This window comes from Peromyscus maniculatus, chromosome 14 (genome assembly GCF_049852395.1).
Source record: "Peromyscus maniculatus bairdii isolate BWxNUB_F1_BW_parent chromosome 14, HU_Pman_BW_mat_3.1, whole genome shotgun sequence".
NCBI lineage: Eukaryota > Metazoa > Chordata > Mammalia > Rodentia > Cricetidae > Peromyscus > Peromyscus maniculatus.
In genome coordinates, this window is record NC_134865.1 from 43,209,391 (window position 1) to 43,227,984 (window position 18,594).

The following is an 18,594-nucleotide window of genomic DNA, read 5'->3' on the forward strand; positions in this document are numbered from 1 at the left end:
AGATGCTGCTTTTGCATGTCTGTGCCATGAGCACAGCTTTTGTTAAGGGGGACAGTAGCTGATGTTTTATACTTTTAACCAGTTTGGGTCTATTTAACTTTATACTTCTAGGGTAGAACAAGAAATAATGTCAAGAATTATCTCTGGACTCCTTCCACTGCAGCAGCAAGCCAGACTTGATGACAGTGTTTCAGTCAGTGAGGCAAGCGAGCCGTCAGCTTCTGACATTGGTACGTGAAATGGACCTGTTGTCCTTGTTGGAATTAAAAGAGAAAGCCTTTAGTTAGTTCTTGTGGGTTTCTGTGTCCCAGAGGTCTCACTTTCTGCTTCTTTGTGCATGAGATTAGAATTCCTTTTCCCCTCTTATTACATATTGCAGCTTTCAGGTTGCTGAACCATCTCCAGTAATATATATATGATATAATTTTTTATAAGTTACATAAATATGTTGTATGTCAATATGTATACATTATATGTTATTGTGGAGGGACAGTAGAATACTATGTGTGTGCATGAGTGCATTTCTCTTGCACAGTGGGTTCTAGGGCTTACTCAGGTCCTCAGCGTTGGGGGCAGCTCCTTTCTTTCTGGTTCCTGCTTTTGTTTTTCTCATTGCTGCAGCAAGTACCTAACAGAGGGAAACTTAGAGAGGAAGGGTTGTTTTGGCTGATGGTTTGAGAGGGTAGAAGCTCGCTGTGGGGGAATGACTGCAGTGGGAGCTTGCTGTGGCCGGTCACACCACATCCTCACTCAGGGGACCAGGAGACATAAAGCTTCACACTCAATGCCTTCCTCTTTCAAATGCAGCCCAGAACCCTAGGCCATGGGATAGTGCTGCCCACCTTAAGTGAGGGTGGGTCACTTCCTCCTAGGTAAGTCTCTCTGGAAATGTCCTCTCAGACATGTCCAGAAGTGTGTCTCCTAGGTGATTCCAAAATCCATCCAGTTGACAAGACTAATCATCAGAAAACATTTATAATAGGTACCAGAGTCTATGATGGTTGCCTTACATATCTTCCTCACTCACTGGACTATGAATCGTTCGGTATTAGAGATGCTGCTTCTTTAGTGCCTGGTTCTGCACTGATGACCTATCGAGGGATAAAGTATTCACTGACGGCTAAATGAGCCTTTCTGTAAGAAGCCCACGCCATCCTCTGCATCTCCCACTTGCCCCCCTTGACTCTTTCTGATTCTTCTTTCCTATTCTCCTTCCTCTGCCTCAGTTTGTCTTTTTATTTTTGTTCCTCCCTATCCCCCCACTCCCACACCACTTGGTGCCCTTTCTTTCTCTCTTTAGAACATAGACAGGCAAACAAACAAACCAGAATTGGGGGGAGGGGAGAAACAAGACACACACACCAAAACAAAACCCATAAAAACACCAAGTCAGAAACCGTAATATACAAGCAAAAGAACAACAACAACAACAAAAAAGCTCAAACAAAGCAGTATAACACAACAAATCTATAGAAGTACCATTGAGTTCTTTTTGTCTTGGCCGTCTACTGCTGGGGTGGGGCCTACCCTTCTGTGTGGTTTTATACCCAGTGAGACTCCACTAGAGAAAACTAAGGTTTTTTTTTTTTTGCAGGCTGGGAGATAGCTTCTTGTTAGGGATGGGAACTCATGTCCACTTTCCCTTCTCATTTGGGGTCTGGTCTCACTTGAACCTGTGCAGGCCCAGTGCGTACCGTCACGCTTTCTGTGGGTTCATGTGTACACCAGTCCTTCTGTGTCTGGAAGACTGTTCCCTGGTGTCCTCCATCCTCTCTGACTCTCACAATCTTCCCAGTGCTCTTCCTCATATTTCCCCGAGCCTTGAGAGGCTTGACAAATAGGTCCCAGTTAGGACTGAGTGTTCCAGAGTCTCACTCTCTGCACATTGTCCAGCGTGAGTCTCTGTGTTAGGAGATGTTAGCTTTAAAGCCTTTGATAGGCCTGCTATGATCCTCCTAATCACAGAGGTTAGGTATAGAGGAAAGGGCTGGGGAGGGGAGGGAGGGTCTCCCAAGGAAGGGGAAATAGAATATAGAGTGTGGGGAGGCAGCCAGCGGGGGACTGAAGCAGGAAATGGGGAGGGAAGAAGGGATGGTAGGGGAAGGAATATGGGGAGGGACAACTAACACTAAGTGCCGGTTGATGGCTGTGGTGATAAAGTGCTTGTAATAAAGCTTGCCTGAAGATCAGAGGGCAGAGCAGCCACAGAGTTAGCCGCAGAGGTCAGGCAGTGGTGGCTCACTCCTTTAATTCCAGCACTTGGGATCACACACCTTTAATCTCAGCACTAGGAAGATTGAGACAGGAAGTGATATGGCTGGGCGGAGAAAGGACTGTAAGGCGGGAGGAGACAGGAGCTCGCTCTTTAGGCTGAGGAGCTGGTGAGGTAAGAACCAGCGGCTGCTGCTCTGTTTCTCTCATCTTTCAGCTTTCACCCTGATGTTTGGCTCTGGGTTTTTATTAAGACCGATTAGGATTCATGCAACAAGGGTGCCTATGGAAATGTGCTGCTTTAGAAGCTTCTTCAAATAATTATCTGTCTATCCATTTGTCTGTCTATATCTATCTATCTATCTATCTATCTATCTATCTATCTATCTATCTATCTATCTATCTATCTATCATCTATCTACATACATATTATGAAAGGCATCAGTCTTTTTTAAATTGTAATTTAGTTGTCTTAGAACTCACCAGTTCTAAGTATACAGTTTAATAAATTCTAAAGCAGTTATGCATTTAATCATGGTGCCAGAAAACATTTCTGTCAGCACCGTGTCCTCGTGCTGCTTGGCAGACAGCTCCTCCTCCACCACGTGCGGCGGCCCAACAACTGCCGTCTGGCTTTCTTTCAAGCATACCTTTTTTGTTGGCGACTTGCATGACGTTTTTATGTTAACTTTTTAAATTTATTTATCTGCATTAGTTTATGTGCACCACATGTTCTTCTTAAAAAACATTTTTTCTTCCTGTCTTTCCAGTCTTAGACTAGCCTGTTCTTTTACAGCCTGACCTTTAACTCCCCAAATCCTGCTGTAGAAGCTTGAGGAGGCTTAGCGTGCAGTGTCACTTACGCATGCGCCTGAACTAGAGGGAGGGAGCCTGGCTCCTGCTTACTGCATCCTGTGTTTGGTCAGAAGTGGGCATGCATTGTTTTCAGCTGAGGAAATGAGCATAGATGTAATAGTCATTAATCTCTGCAGTGGTGGGAAGAAGTCATCCTAAGTAAACCTTTACTTGTGTGTGTTTCTCCCTCTCAGCTTGTTGAAAGGGGTGTTCATTTAAGCTGTTCTCTTGTCTTTCTGGTGCCAGTAGGTTTGCTTCTGCTCTTACCATCCACCCCTCCTGTCCTCCTGTGCTCCTACAGCAGCATCTCTAAACTTGAAGAAGGGAGGTTCGGCTTGCAAACCACGTATCTGAAGTTCTTGTGTTTTAGTCCCAGGAACAAGCAATGGAGCACTCCAGCTTTTTGTTGATGCCGGGGTTCCTGTGAATTCAGACGTGATCAGCCGCTTTGTGAATGAAGCTCTTGCTGAGACCATTGCCGTCATGTTAGGGGACAGAGAGGCAAAGAAGCCAGGGCCTGTTGCCACAAGTGTTTCTGGGGATCTTTCAACAAATGAAACTAACTTACCGGTAGGGATGACTTTTCTCCTTTCATGACTTAAGAATTGTGGGGAATCTTTAGACATTATTAGTGTGTGTGTGTGTGTGTGTGTGTGTGTGTGTGTGTGTGTGTGTGTGTGTGTGTGGTGTGGTGTGTGTTTGCTTGAGGCAGAATCTTACCCTATAGTCCAAGCTGGCATGTAATCTTTTAGACATTATTAAAGAGTGTGTGTGTGTGTGTGTGTGTGTGTGTGTGTTTGTGTGTGTGTGGTGTGTGTTTGCTTGAGGCAGAATCTTACCCTATAGTCCAAGCTGGCATGTAATCTTTTAGACATTATTAAAGAGTGTGTGTGTGTGTGTGTGTATTTGTGGGTGTGTGGGTGGGTGGTGTGTGTTTGCTTGAGGCAGAATCTTACTCTATAGTCCAAGCTGGCATGCAGTCTTTTAGACATTATTAAAGAGTGTGTGTGTGTGTGTGTGTGTGTGTGTGTGTGTGTGTGTGTGTGTGTGTGTGTTATGTGTGTTTGCTTGAGGCAGGGTCTTACCCTATAGTCCTAGCTGGCATGGAGCTCTCTGTAGTCCAGGGTGGTGTCAAGCTCATGATAATCCTACTTGAGCCTCCTAAGTACTAGTGTTACAGATGGGAGCCATCACACCTACAGAAAAAAGATACAGTTTAAACTTCATATTATAAGATCACAGATTGTAGCCAGGTGGCAGTGGTGGCGCACACCTTTAATACCAGAACTTGGGAGGCAGGCAGGCAGATCTCTGTGAGTTTGAGGCCAGCCTAGTCTACAGAGCGCAAGTTCCAGGACAGCCAGAGCTATTATACAGAGAAACCCCATCTCAAAAAATGAAAAACAAAGATATTAGATTGTGATAGAATTTTATTCCTTGTTTCTGTAATTACCAATTTCCCTAGCATTTTATTATTATTTTGTTTTTGAGATTGGGTTTCTTATAGCCCAGGCTAGCCTTGAAGTCACTGTGCAACTGAAGCTGGTCTTGAACTGGGTTCAGATAAAAGCTATCACATGTAACATTTTTTTTTTTTTTTTTAGAAATTTTAGTATTTACAGAAAAGTTACATGTGTGATACAGTGACCATTTTTTTCCCTGTATTTACTTACATTTCACAATTGATGGCAGTTGAACACATTTCTAAAATCTCTCTGTATTTGCTATATACTAAAAAATTATTATTTCAAATGCATGAGTGTTTTTTTTCTGCATGTAATTCTGTCACTTGCATGCAGTTCCCACAGAAGCCAACAGAAGGCATCAGATTGTCTGGAACAGAAAAATGTGAGCCTCCATGTGGATGCTAGGAATTGAACCCAAGTTCTCTGGAAGAGCAGCCAGTGCTCTTAACTGCTGAGCCATCTCTTCAGCCCTCTATTATATTTAAAACATTCAAAAGTTGGGGATATGTGACTCTCAAAACCACTGGCAGTATTGCCTAAGAAGACATTTTCTTTGTATTTTATTAATCGTTTTCAGTAAACATACAAAAATAATTGGTTATAACATTTCCACACATATCTATTGTTTACTTTGCTGATATCCTCCACCTTCCTTTCCCTCTTCGTCCTCCCCGTTACAGAGCGTGGAGTTAGATGATGTACTGCATGTGCTAACTCCTGTGCATTAGTAACTGCAAGCAGTGTGGCTCGCCCAGAGTGAGGACTTTCCACCCCAGTCTCTGTGCTCACTCCTTCATTGTTGTGTGGCCATTCACTCTGCTGCACATGTTTTCACGGGGTGATTAGACAAGAACCTTTGGAAAAGCAAGTGTAAGCAGGAAGTTTATAATTGTCGAGAACATAGGCTTTTGGGAGAACTTGAACTGATACCTCGGCCCTCGGTTTTATTAGCCTTACCTATACAAATGGAGATACCATAGAGTTTAAAATCTGCTTATTGAATGTCTAGTGTGGCGAGCCCATGCCCTCTGAGGTGTTCCTTTTCTTCAAGTCTGTTATTGTCACCCTTTTCTTAGCCTTTTGACTATATATATTTTATTTTTTAGGAATTTTAAATTTTAATTTTGGGAGTTTTTTATTTTTAATTTTAATTTTTTTAGAGTTTGGATTTTATTATATTGCTCAGACTGGTTTCCAGCTCTTGAATTCCATCTCTTGCCTCAGCTTCCCAAGGAACGGGGATTACAGGTGCATGCTACCACATCCTGTCTTTCAAAATTTGTTTTTAAGTTCTATTAAAAATCCTATTGCTTACTGGGTTTCAGTAAACTTGTTTTGCTCTCAATGAAATGAAGGATTTGGTTCTTAGGTTGCTTATACAACAGCATAAAACACTACAAGAGCCTTGGTTATCACAATCTTGGAAAAAAGTCTAAGGTTTGTAGAAATGAGTCTAATTTTTATTTGTCTCTTTGGGAAAGATAGACATTCATGATACTATCTTCCTCATCATCATATAAAGTTTCATGGAAGATCAAATAACTGATAGATAATCTAGGGTCTAGAACTTTCTAATACTCAGTTCCTAATCCATTACCAATTGTTCTTATCCATTACCAATGCTAGAAGAATATCTCCAAATCCTCTCATGGGAAATAGATAGGGCATTTTATTATTATTTATTTATTTTTAGTCTTTTTATTTTGTTTGTTGTTGTTTTGTTTTTCAAGACAGAGTTTCTCTGTGTAACAGTCCTGACAGTCCTGGAACTTACTATGTAGACCAGGCTGGCCTTGAACTCACAGAGATTCGTCTGCCTCTGCCTCCCAAGTGCTGGAATTAAAGGTATGCACCACCATTGCCCAGCAAGGGGAATTTTATTTGTAAAAGATATATATAAATAGATTTTTACTCTGTAGGTATATGTAGTCAAGAAGTAGAAAAGATGCCGGGCGTTGGTGGCGCACGCCTTTAATCCCAGCACTCGGGAGGCAGAGCCAGGCGGATCTCTGTGAGTTCGAGGCCAGCCTGGGCTACCAAGTGAGCTCCAGGAAAGGCACAAAGCTACACAGAGAAACCCTGCCTCAAAAAACCAAAAAAAAAAAAAAAAAAAAAAAAAAAGAAGTAGAAAAGATAAGATATAGTATATTATTTCAAGTGAAAGAATTTCTTAATTGTTGAGCAGTGTTATAGAATTTCTAATAAATCTTCCATCACTTTGGATGATACTGGGTGTGTTCAGGGTAGTATGGTTGTTAGACGCCTCCATCAATTTAAGTTAGGTAGTAGTTTGCAGCATGGTATGGAATATATAAAAGCTTTTTAGAGTGGAGGTTAAAAGATAAATATGCTTTTAAAATGAGCAAAGGAAAGAACTACAGATTGCCCATATACCTATAAAAGGTGGTCAGTTCCCTGGAACTCTCCACGTTTGATAATTTACTCGACAAACCCTGGAAAAAGAGGCATTCTCATACCCTCTGCTGATAGTGGGAAATAGTGCAGTGCTGGAGGGGAACTTTGTCAGTGTCTGCTGTAAAACACAGTGTAGCTAGAGTTTTCCTGCCTTGCCCACAGTCAGGACAAATCTTTGTCACCCGCCAGTCCCACAGCCGCTCAGACCCAACCAAGTAAACACAGAGACTTATACTGCATACAAACTGTATGGCCATGGCAGGCTTCTTGCTAACTGTTCTTATAGCTTAAATTAATCCATTTCCATAAATCTATACCTTGCCACATGGCTGGTGGCTTACCGGCGTCTTCACATGCTGCTGGTCATGGCGGCGGCTGGCAGTGTCTCTCCTGCCTCAGCCTTCTGCTTCCCAGAATTCTCCTCTCTCCTTGTCCTACCTACTTCCTGCCTGGCCACTGGCCAATCAGTGTTTTATTTATTGACAAATCAGAGCAATTTGACATACAGACCATCCCACAGCAACACAGTTCTTTCGGTAGTCAGGACAGGAACGTATTCCATAGATTAATCTCTGTACGTGCAGTTGACTTAGGTCAGGAGCAGTTGAGGGGAGACTCCAGATAGAAAGGGGACAGGACACCATTTTCACTATTGTCCTTTGGTCTTGGAGTTTTGGAATCTTCTGAATAGTAACCACTTGACAAATGAATATTAAAATGTTTCCTCTTTCCTTTCTTTGCTTCTGGCTCTTACGTTCATCTCTCCCAGCCTCTCCTCCTCCTTACCTCCCATGACCTTTCACATGCTGGCCCTTCATTCTTGGAGGGGACATTTTGGTGTCTTGTCAGTCAGTTAAAGGGCTGCTTTTTGTTGCATGGTCTGTCTACCCATCAAGTTTGTGGTTAGGTTTGACCTTTTTCATCTCGTTAATCCTCTCTGTGTTAGAAGAGGATAGCAAAGTTTTCTTTCAGAGACAGAGATTCTTCACTTGCCCAAGAGTATTGTACTGGCAACTAAATATTTAAGAACCAGAGAACTTAGGCTCGTATTGCACTGTTACTTTGACCATCCACTTAAATTCTGTGTGGTCTGTGATTGAGTTCATATTACTGTTTCATATTATCTTTGTTTGGGTGATTATAAATCCAGTGTGTCTTGTTTCACTATTTACCTTAGGAAAGAGTTTGTGCTCCAGTGCCTACACCGCAGCCTACTCCTCCGTGCTCACCCTCTCCTCCTCCTCCTCCTGAGGAGTACGTGTTAGCGAAAACTCCTGACTCTTCCTGGGATTCAGAACAGGAGGATGTGGCTTCCCCTAGTAAAGAAATAAGTGCCGGAGAAGGTAGAAACCTGTTTCTTAAAAAATGTTTTTCGTGTGTGTGTGTGTGTGTGTGTGTGTGTGTGTGTGTGTGTGTGTGTGTGTGTGTGATGCACATGTGTGTATGCACGTCATGACATGTGGAGGTCAGGGAGAACTTTGTGGGGTTCGTTTTCTCCTTCCACCTTTATGTGGGTGCCGTGATTGCACTCTTCACGGGTGTCAGGCAGGCGCTCCTTCACTTGCTGAGGCCTCTTGCCTGCTCCTGAAAATGTTGTTTCTATCATTCACGTTTACTTTTGACAACTATAATCTTTGCTTAGCAGGCTTAGTCTTGCTTAGGAAATGCTGATTCTTGCAAGAAAACTAAGGAACGATTGTCACTTGACGGCTTACATAGCTGTAACAGAGTACCCTACACTGGGTAATTCTTAAGTTACAGAGGTTTTTTTTTTTTTGTTTTTTTTGTTTTTTTTTTTTTTCTTAAAATTTTGGAGTCTGCGAGGTCAGACCCAGGGGCTGCCTCTGGTGAGAGCTCTTTTCTACATCATGATGACACGAAGCATTCTCTAGCACCCAGAGAGCCTGCAAGCTGAGGTCTCACTTCTCATGGAGCTGCTAATCCCGTGTCAGGTTCATCTACCCCTGGGTAGCTCACAAGGGGCCTCGCTCCACATTGCAACATACGGATCGAGGATTTAGTTTCTAACATAAACTTTAGGCCATGTTAGAAACATTTGCGCCACAGTATTAACTGAAAATATGTAATCTAGTAAATGCTTAGACTGCTTTAAATGTATGGTAGTTTTAAAATGTCATCTTTTCAAGGTTTTAATTTTTAATCCTTAATAAATTTAGAAATGTTCTTTTTTTGTTTGTTTGTTTTTTGTTTGGTTTTTCGAGACAGGGTTTCTCTGTGTAGCTTTGCGCCTTTCCTGAAGCTCACTCTGTAGCCCAGGCCGGCCTCAAACTCACTGAGATCCGCCTGGCTCTGCCTCCCGAGTGCTGGGATTAAAGGCGTGCGCCACCAACGCCCGGCTTAGAAATGTTCTTATTAAAAGCTGTTATTGTTATCATCATTACGATTGCCGTTATTTTAATGCCAAAGGTTATCTGAAGCAATAAATCATCTTACGTGGTTTTCCTTCTTTAATCTTCAGGAGGCGCTATACCTGCCGTCACACCTGTCGGTACCCCGACGGTTACCCCTGTTACTACACCCCCTCCGGCGGCAGCGCTTACCCCAACTCTGTCAGACATTTCCATCGACAGGTTGAAGGTGTCAAGCCCTGAACTTCCCAAGCCATGGGGCAGTGGAGACCTGCCCCTGGATGAAGAGAACCCTAACTCTGTTCAAGAACAGCTTCACCCAAGAGCTGTGTAAGCGAGAGCGCTCCCTGGTTACCCTGCCAATTCCCTCCCCACACTCTGTCCCTGTGGGCCGAACGGCACAGAAAGCACTGGGGTGGGGCTTACTGGAAACCCAGGCTGGTCTGGAGATTTCTGGAACAACTGAGGTTGTTCTTAATTGGTAATCCTCCTGCCTTGACCTCCTTAGTGCTGGGATGACAGGCATGTTGCCACCATTCATGGTTTTAATCTATTCTTTGGGGGAAAAAATTGTATACATTGTAAATATCTTAAAATTAAATTTATTCATAGTTTCTCATCTTTGCAAAAGGTTTAATAAGAATAAACTATCAGATTATTAATGAAATATGAAATTATTTCTCTAGTGTAGATCATTTTCTGTGCTCAATTGATGTTTATATTACTAAATATCCCATATCGATTTCCTTTTTGGCTAGAACAGCATTTAAAGTGGCCTCTGAATAAGGCACAACAACCTCAGAACAATGAATCTTGTTGGTTAGTTCTGCTAGTGTAGATGGTAGAAATGCTTTGAGACTGTTAAATGCTTTGAAACTCTGCTTTTGTACATATGAGTGGATGTAGCTTCAGTGACCTCATCGTTGAAGATGTGCCTTTGTCTTCGTAGTGTGATGTCTGTGGCTAAAGATGAAGAGCCCGGGAGTGTCGACTTCCCTGCCCATCCTGTACCACTGGAGCCGGCTCCCTCAGCACCGCTTCCTGAGGGCACCAAGGCTGCTCCTCAGCAGACCCCCAGCTCTGGCTCCTCAACACTGGAGAACACGCTGAGCGTCACTGTCACTGAGTCAGAGACTTTAGACAGGCACATCTCTGAAGGGGAGGTCTTACTAAGCTGTGGTCAGAACTTGGCTCCCAAGAGTAAGTGAACATAGTCATTGGTTTTGTTCGTTACATTACAGTAGTTTCATTAGAGATAACTTCTTTTAACGTGGCTTAGTAGGAAGAAATGATGTTCTGTGTAGGTTGGTTAACTTTTCTGGGCTCTGAGAATAAAATCTCCCTCAGAATTCTTTGTTTAGAATTAATTTTAAAATAGCTTGAGATATATTGTCAGTCTATTTTTTTCTTTGCATGCATAGATACCCCAATACATACTTATGTGTATATATGTACCTTTATATAGGATCATGGTGTGTATATTATTGTAAAACTTTAATTTTTACCAGGTAATGTGTGGTAAACATATTTCAACATCAACACGCATGGGTCATGTCTTTTTCTAGTGGTGTATCAACATCAACACACATGGGTCATGTCTTTTTCCAGTGGTGTATGACCTATTCAAGTAGTGCCTAAGTGAGCGACGTTCATTTAGATTCTCGACTAGATGCCAGGCTGTAATGACCATTCTTGAACATAGCTTTGTATACTTACCTGATAACTTCCATAACCCATGTTTACATGTGGAATTGCTGAGGCAGGATTGCCACCTTTAAATTAGCAATACACTGTCAGTGTGCTTCCTGGAAAGATTAACCGGCTTTTCCTTTTATTCATTTCTTAAGTGCGTTTAACAACTTGTAGGAGTGCCCATTTCTCAGTTTCATAGCTGTTGTGCTGCTTGGAGTTACTTTAAAATTCTGACAGCCTGGGGCTGGAGAGATGGCTCAGTGCCTAAGAGCATTTGCTGCTCTTCTAAAGGACCCATGTTCAGTTCCCAGCACCCACATGGTGGCTCACCTGTCTGTAGCTCCAGTTCCCGGGGATCAGACGCCCTCTTCGGGCCTCCGGGTACAGCATGCACATGGTGCACGGGCATGCATGCAGGGAGAACACCCACACACACAAAATGGTAACAAAATTAAATGGAAAAACACTTCTGAGCCAGGCATGGAGACTGAGGTGGGTGGATCGCTGAGTTCAAGGTCAGCTTGGTTCACAGATGAGTTCCCAGGACAGCCAGAAAAACCTTGTCGTGAAAAATAACAAGAAAATAAAAAATCCAACAACAACAAAAACGGTTGTAACAGAATAGTTGAGATAAAACTCTGTGCTGGTTCTGGCGAGGAGTTTACCTAATAATGACCTAAAGCAGGACTCTACCAGTGTTTCTACTCCACTAAGTTTAAATGTGATGTTCCGTGCTTTCTGGCCAGATTACTTAGTGAATGTCTTATGTTTTCTAATCACTCTGCTTGTAGTTTTAGGGAACGGGGACTTGTATCTGAACATAAACGACAGCTTGTCCAGCACTCTGCAGGATGCCCTTGAGATGGTAAGGAAGAGCTGCCTTCAGTGTGTTCTCACTGGAAGGATGTCTTGTTGCCGGCGAGCAGATTTCTCCGATTGTGTGAGGGATAGACACAGAGCTTAGTGAAGTGTTACCCGTGCGTCCCTGCCCGTGGTCACAGACCTCCCGAGGTCGCATCCCACCACCTTGCTTCAGGGGAAGGAAAGAGATCCAGGGTTGCCGAGTGCCACATTCCGTCCTGTAGTCCTGTGTGACAGGAGAAGGAGAGGGAGGCTGTTCTTAACCTCTAGGATCTGATGGTCAAAGACACTTGTTAACTCAGTCAGGAAATCAAACCTAGAACTGCTTCAGTGGTGCTGTGCGCAGGATCCTCAGTATTATTCTCCTGTAGTACATTGTTACTGTCCTCTAGTCACGGTTACGTGACTGCAGAGCTGGCCCGGCACTTAAGAGGAGGGACCGCTGTTGCAGAGGACCTAGGTTTGGTTTCCAGCCCCCGCCTCGGGCGCTTTACGGACACCTGTAACTCCAGCTCTGACGCCGCCGCCTTCTGCACTTCATGGGCGTCTGCACTTATGTGGACATAATCACACACAGACATGCAATGAAAAGTAATAAAAAGAAATCTTTTTAAAAAAATAAAATAAAAATAAGATCCAGGAAAAGTAATCTTTCCTGGTTGTTATCTAGTGCCATAGAAGAAAAAAATTGGCGTTGATAATGTCATGTTGCATATTTTATTTCCTTTACAGCTGTTAAGGAATAGAATTCTTCACTCTTTATGTGTTCAAGGAACTTGAACAAAGAAAGATAATTGTACTCAGCTGTCACTCACACCAAATCTGTTGCTAAGCATTGTTGTTAGTGTTATTTCTTTCAAAGCATTATTTCACAAAGAAGTAAGAAATTTTTTGAGAAGATTTTGTTTCAACAGTTATTTTTTTGAACAATGCCTTAAGTAATTAGTTGAGTCTCCTGTGAAGAGAGTTACAGTCACTGTTGTGAAATAATATGGAGAGAAGATATAATTGTGCTAATCTTACTTTCAGAGGAGAATTACGTATACATTTGGCTTGTTTAACACACCATTAAGAGATTGTTATTCACTCTTAGAACTTTATCTGGTATTAAAGTGAATTGATCAACTGAACCCAGACAAAATTATAACCTTTCTTTCTCTCCATTTGAAAATTATTTCTAATTGTAATATTGTCACTGCATGCAGATTTATAGTAAATGTAAATGTAAAGTATGATCTAGGAAACCCAGAGTTAACTGAAGCCATGCGCCATTAGACATTTTATCCCTAAACAACTAGGAGAGGTATTCAGAGTTAATAAATTGTATTTTATTAAAACAGAATAACCAGAAATAATTTAAATGCATTTATTATACTTTATCTTACAGCCAAGAGGCAAGAAGAGATTGTTTTAATGAATTTTAAATCATATTCATACTTGTACAAGGAAATGCATTTTGTCTGATGCAGCGTCCCTGGTTTCTCAGACAGTCAAGTTTTGAGGCACAGTGATGCATAGATAGTGTTAACAGAAACGAAGGCTTTAATACCTCCCCTTAGTTAGACAGCCAGATGTCAGCGTGACGGCGGCGGAGGAACACTGAGGGCCTGGAGATGCTCTCCTGTTCCTTCAGCTTTTATGTTGTCTGTGGTCCAGGTTGCAGCATCACCCCAGTGCTCGGCTGCCTTTGCCTTACCCTGGCGTGATTTGGACCACATAAGTGTGAAGCAGGAGGCCATGTGAGCCCTAGACAGAAGTTCGGTTTGCACTTCACAAAAACACTTAGGAATCACTGTGGCTTAGTTGCTTGAGACAGAAGATCCCACTGTCGTAAGTCTACTCCTAATTGCTCTGTATTGTTGTACACATTTGAGGCAGATGTGAAATGGAAATCAGCTACATGAAAATAAGTTCATCTTTTGAAAGATACTAGGATCATGTCTTCCTAAAGTTTTATTAATAATACTTGAGCAAAGTGTAATTGTTTAATAACCTTTTCTGATGTCTTTGTGTTTGCTCTAGGAAGATGACCCTCCCAGTGAAGGAGAGGTGATTAGGAGGCCCCATAAAAAGCTTCATGCAAATTCGATTCTTTCTCTTTTTACTAAGCAAGAACAGGAATTACTAGTTTCACAGCAAGAAGAGGTACTTTTCAAACTTAAAGGGTTTGTTGTCTGTTTGTTTGTCTAGATATAAATACAGGGGGGGAAATCCAACTTTAAAAAAATTTCTTTTGGAGACAGGGTTTCTCTGGTAACAGCCCTGGCTATCCTGGAACTTGCTTTGTAGACCAGGCTGGCCTAAACTCATGGAGATCCACCTGCCTCTGCCTCCTGAATGTGGGATTAAAGGTCTGCGCCACCACATCTGGTTTAAATACCCAACTTTTAATTTAGGTAAGACAGTGTTTAAGTTACTCTGTTATGGCCCCTTTAACTTGGCCTGAACTAAGTTTTGTAACTGAGAAAAATTTAGACAATCTGTTCCAATCTTTTATGCTACAGTTTAAAAACAACAACAAAAAATGCAGCTTTAAAGATTTATAAGCTGGGCAGTGGTGGCGCACGCCTTTAATCCCAGCACTCGGGAGGCAGAGCCAGGTGAGTCTCTGTGAGTTCGAGGCCAGCCTGGTCTACAGAGTGAGTTCCAGGGCAGGCTCCAAAACTACAGAGAAACCCTGTCTTGAAAAACAAAAAAAATACAATAAAAAATAGGTATTTGTAAATTACATTTGTTTTATGTGTGTAACACTTGCGCTTGCACATGAATGTGTACGCTCATACATCTGTGGACATTAGAGGAAAACTTACAAGAATTTTCCGTTTCCATTGTCTTGGTAACGGGCTCAAACTCAGGCTTGATGCCAAGCACTTTTAGCTGCTGAGCCCGAAATGAAGCCATTGAGAAGGATCTGTAGCCTTGTTCACTGCCGGGTGAGAGTACAAACTGACGTCGTCACTGTGGAAATCAGTGTGGACATTTCTCAGAAAGCTCAAACTAGAAGTACCTACCATCTGACCCAGCTAGTCTATTCCTGGGCGTTTACACAGGCGTCTAACGCCTGCCACAGAGCTACTGCGCATCCATGTTTATTGTTGCTGTAGTCACAGTAGCAAGGAAAGGCAGTCGGAATAGTGCAGCAGCAGCTCAATGGAGAACTTTAAAAGGTGATGCATACACCCAGTGGAATTTTACTCATTTATAAAGAAAACCAGAATGGAAATTTCAGGAAAATGTGTAGATCTGGAAATGGTTAAGTGAGGTGATCCAGATGCATAAAGACAAATATCACATGCACTTTCTCTGTGGAGCCTAGCTTTTAATTTTTTATATGTGTGTATGTATGCTGCTGTTAGTGTAGGGGTGAAAGGGACCAGGAGAGAGGGAGAAAGATTTGAAGGAGAGGAGAGGGCAGTGGAATCCATGTGACATGCAGTGGAGCCTCCTGGGATGGAAAGGGTAGGAGGCAGTGGGTTAGGGGAAGTGGGAGAAGAGGATCGACAGGTCAAAGTTTAAATACGCCAGAATGAAACTGTTACTGATGCTGTTAAAAACAAAGGGAAATTATTTGTGAGAACATCCACTTAATCACTCATGTCAGTCTTTTTTGTTTGTTTGTTTTTTGTTTTTCGAGACAGGGTTTCTCTGTGTAGTTTTGCGCCTTTCCTGGAACTCACTCTGAAGCCCAGGCTGGCCTCGAACTCACAGAGATCCACCTGCCTCTGCCTCCCGAGTGCTGGAATTAAAGGCGTGCGCCACTACCGCCTGGCTTTCATGTCAGTCTTTTATTGGCTGTTATATACCACAACCTTGGGAAAGATGAAGATATTAAGACATGCTCTCCACCTTTAAGCACTAACACAGGCACTGTGAAATATTATAAAATAATTACTTGGGAAAACGTATCTGGTATCACTCTAAACACTGCCCAAGAATATTCAAGAGTGATACTAATTTCAAAGCAATGTTTTTACTTTTTCTTTTTCTTTCTTTCTTTTTTTGGGGTGGGGGGGTGGTTTAAGACAAGGTTTTTTCTGTGTAGCCCTGGAACTTACTGTGTCCTGGAACTCACTCTGTAGACCAGGCTGGCCTTAAATTTACAGAGATCCTCCTCCATCTGCCTCCCGAGTGCTGGGATTAAAGGTGTGCGCCTTGACTGCCTGGCTCATGTTTTTTCACTTAAAGCATGATGAGCCAGGCACTACCAGGCATGTCACTACAGTCTTAGCTCTCAGCAGGCTGAGGCAGGATGATTTGGGGTCGGAGATTAGCCCAGGCTACGTAGCAAGACCCTGCCTCAAAAAGAAAGAAAACTAGTTGTTTCTATAGATAGAATCTTTGTGGTAGTTAAGGTATATTATTCCCATCAAGTAATATAAGGTTCCCACCAGCAGTTTTCAGCAATTTTAATTCAAAAGGAATGAGAAGTATACTTTTTACTCCAGTTATAAGCCGTTTGAACAATGTATAATGGGTTCCAGCATTTTCTATTTTAAGTTAAAGTTTGCTTGGATGATGTTTCTATTTAATAGAGCTTGAAAACCAGTGTTAGTCTGTGCTCAGCACACAGGCACACGGACCTGAGCTTAGATCCTCCATAGCCAGGAAAAGCTGGGGATGGTGACATAGACCTGCAGTACCAGCTCTGGGAATGCGGAGGAGACAGGAGGTTCCCCAGGGCTCACTGGCCAGCCACTCCTGACAGTGGGGGTGGACGGTAGGTTCAGGGGGAGATTAAATGTGCATGTGCAGCACCAGCATGCACGTACACACACCTGAACACACACACACACACACACCATTGTGTGCCTTACGTCTTTTTGAAGGAAAGGTTACACTGATTTATTGTATGTGAGCAGGTTGAGGTAGGCTGTTTCCTACCACGTGGGCCTCAAGCGTTGAAATCGGGTTATCAGACTTGCGGCGGCGTTCTTACTTGCTGAGCCATCTCGCTGGTTCCTAAACTGCTTCCTAGACTTCTCTTTCCTGTACCTTAAATGTGACATTAGAAGCACTTATGTGCTGTGTATCATGATGTTTAAAAACTGTTTCCTGCTCTGACGGTTTTGATACAGTGGCCTTAGCAGTTTTTCTCGTTTTTTAAAGGACGTGGATAACAGTGTGGGCGAGCTTAGTGAAGGACAAAGGCTGGTGCCGGCGGCGGCCGAGGACATCTTAGCAGGACTGTCCGTCGTCTGCCTACCGCAGCCCACTACAGCTGCAGAGCCTTGCAGTGAGCGAGCAGCCCCTGGGACGTTCCTGCAGCCGTCTGACGTGACCTCAGGTACACAGGACTCTTGTTCTTGATGTTTTATAGAACGGTACTTTAACCCTGTTCTTGCATTCTTCTCGTGCTCACGGCTAGAGTGGGTTTACCTTATAATCTCAAGTCGTGTTCTTTATCTGAATCGAGAAGTGCAGCGTTGTTAGATGGAGGCTGGAAGATTTCCTTATTAAAGGCTTTTCTGTGATACACAACACAACAATGCGCACCACTGGAAAGGATATTAGATAGTTTTTGTAGTATACATACAAATGCTTGCAAATTTTAATGCAGATGCACTATTTTATTATATACTAGAAAATGTAAGTAGCCCCTCAGAACCTCCAGTCCTGTGTAGGGCAAAGTTGAATGAGATCACACCACTGGAGAAATCAACTCTATGATTGTCTGATTTTCTAGACGCAGTACCCAGTGCATTTGGGCTGTCTTGGAGAGTAATGGAATACCTGTTTTTAGCATTTTGGAAATTACTAGCATTAGTTAATTTTCATTGTCTGTGGTAGCTGTAGCCTATAAAAAAAGCATATAGCTGGGCGGTGGTGGCGCACGCCTTTAATCCCAGCATTTGGGAGGCAGAGCCAGGTGGATCTCTGTGAGTTCGAGGCCAGCCTGGTCTACAGAGCGAGATCCAGAATAGGCATCAAAATTACACGGAGAAACCCTGGCTCAAAAAACCAAAAAAAAAAAAAGCAAGCAAGCAAGCATATATTAGCAAACACTGAACTTGCTAATAGGATTGGGTTCCAGCAAGCCTCTTGTATATTGTCAGTTGATGAGTACATAACCTGGTTTCATGTGTATTTCTGTTTAAAGACATTGTATCTAATTGATGTTGTTGATTACTAACACTGAAGTCACAACCCACAGCACTGTAACTCATGCTGAAGGAAGTATATCTATCTAACACACTTATCTGCATAGGCACGACAAAATGTTCCTTCTTGTGCTCAGGAACATTGAACAGTGATTCTCTTTTAAAATGGCTTGGGTACCATTCTAAGTAGCATTGTGTGTGTGTGTGTGTGTGTGTGTGTGTGTGTGTGTGTGTGTGTGTGTGTGTGTGTGTGTGTCTGTGTCTCACACACACAAGTGGGGAGGGAGGAGAGATGGAGAGAAGGAGAGGAGAGGAGAGATGGAGAGAAGGAGAGGAGAGAATGAAGACAAATGTGAACGTGATGTTCAACTTCCTGTGAAAGGTGACCTCTTGCAATGTCAGCTGGAGCACCCAGGCACACACAGTAGGTAGTTGTATCGGCTGAGTCAGTTCTTCACCACTTGGTGTAGACCCGCAGAATGACCAGAAGTTCCTATACGTATTAATCTTTCATAGAAATAGGTGTCTGTGAATGGGTGACTTTGCAGATGGAAATTGGCCATTTAATTGAGCTCTGTGTGTTCTTTGTTACTGACTTTCCCAGGCTCCTTATTGCATTCTGTATTA

At 42.7% G+C, this 18,594-nt stretch overlaps 1 protein-coding gene across 8 annotated transcripts in view; it reads left to right on the forward strand.

The window, feature by feature from the left end:
* Kiaa0586 (KIAA0586 ortholog) overlaps nucleotides 1–18,594 on the forward strand; it is a 107,288-nt gene that overhangs the window by 49,582 nt on the left and 39,112 nt on the right. For all 8 annotated transcript variants that reach the window (XM_006990718.4, XM_042260757.2, XM_076550850.1 and 5 more), the window contains 8 exons: nucleotides 112–230; nucleotides 3,437–3,636; nucleotides 8,125–8,290; nucleotides 9,427–9,646; nucleotides 10,266–10,516; nucleotides 11,800–11,873; nucleotides 13,892–14,014; nucleotides 16,976–17,153. In XM_006990718.4, the coding sequence (XP_006990780.1) occupies nucleotides 112–230; nucleotides 3,437–3,636; nucleotides 8,125–8,290; nucleotides 9,427–9,646; nucleotides 10,266–10,516; nucleotides 11,800–11,873; nucleotides 13,892–14,014; nucleotides 16,976–17,153 (1,331 nt within the window). The remainder of the gene's footprint in view (nucleotides 1–111; nucleotides 231–3,436; nucleotides 3,637–8,124; nucleotides 8,291–9,426; nucleotides 9,647–10,265; nucleotides 10,517–11,799; nucleotides 11,874–13,891; nucleotides 14,015–16,975; nucleotides 17,154–18,594) is intronic.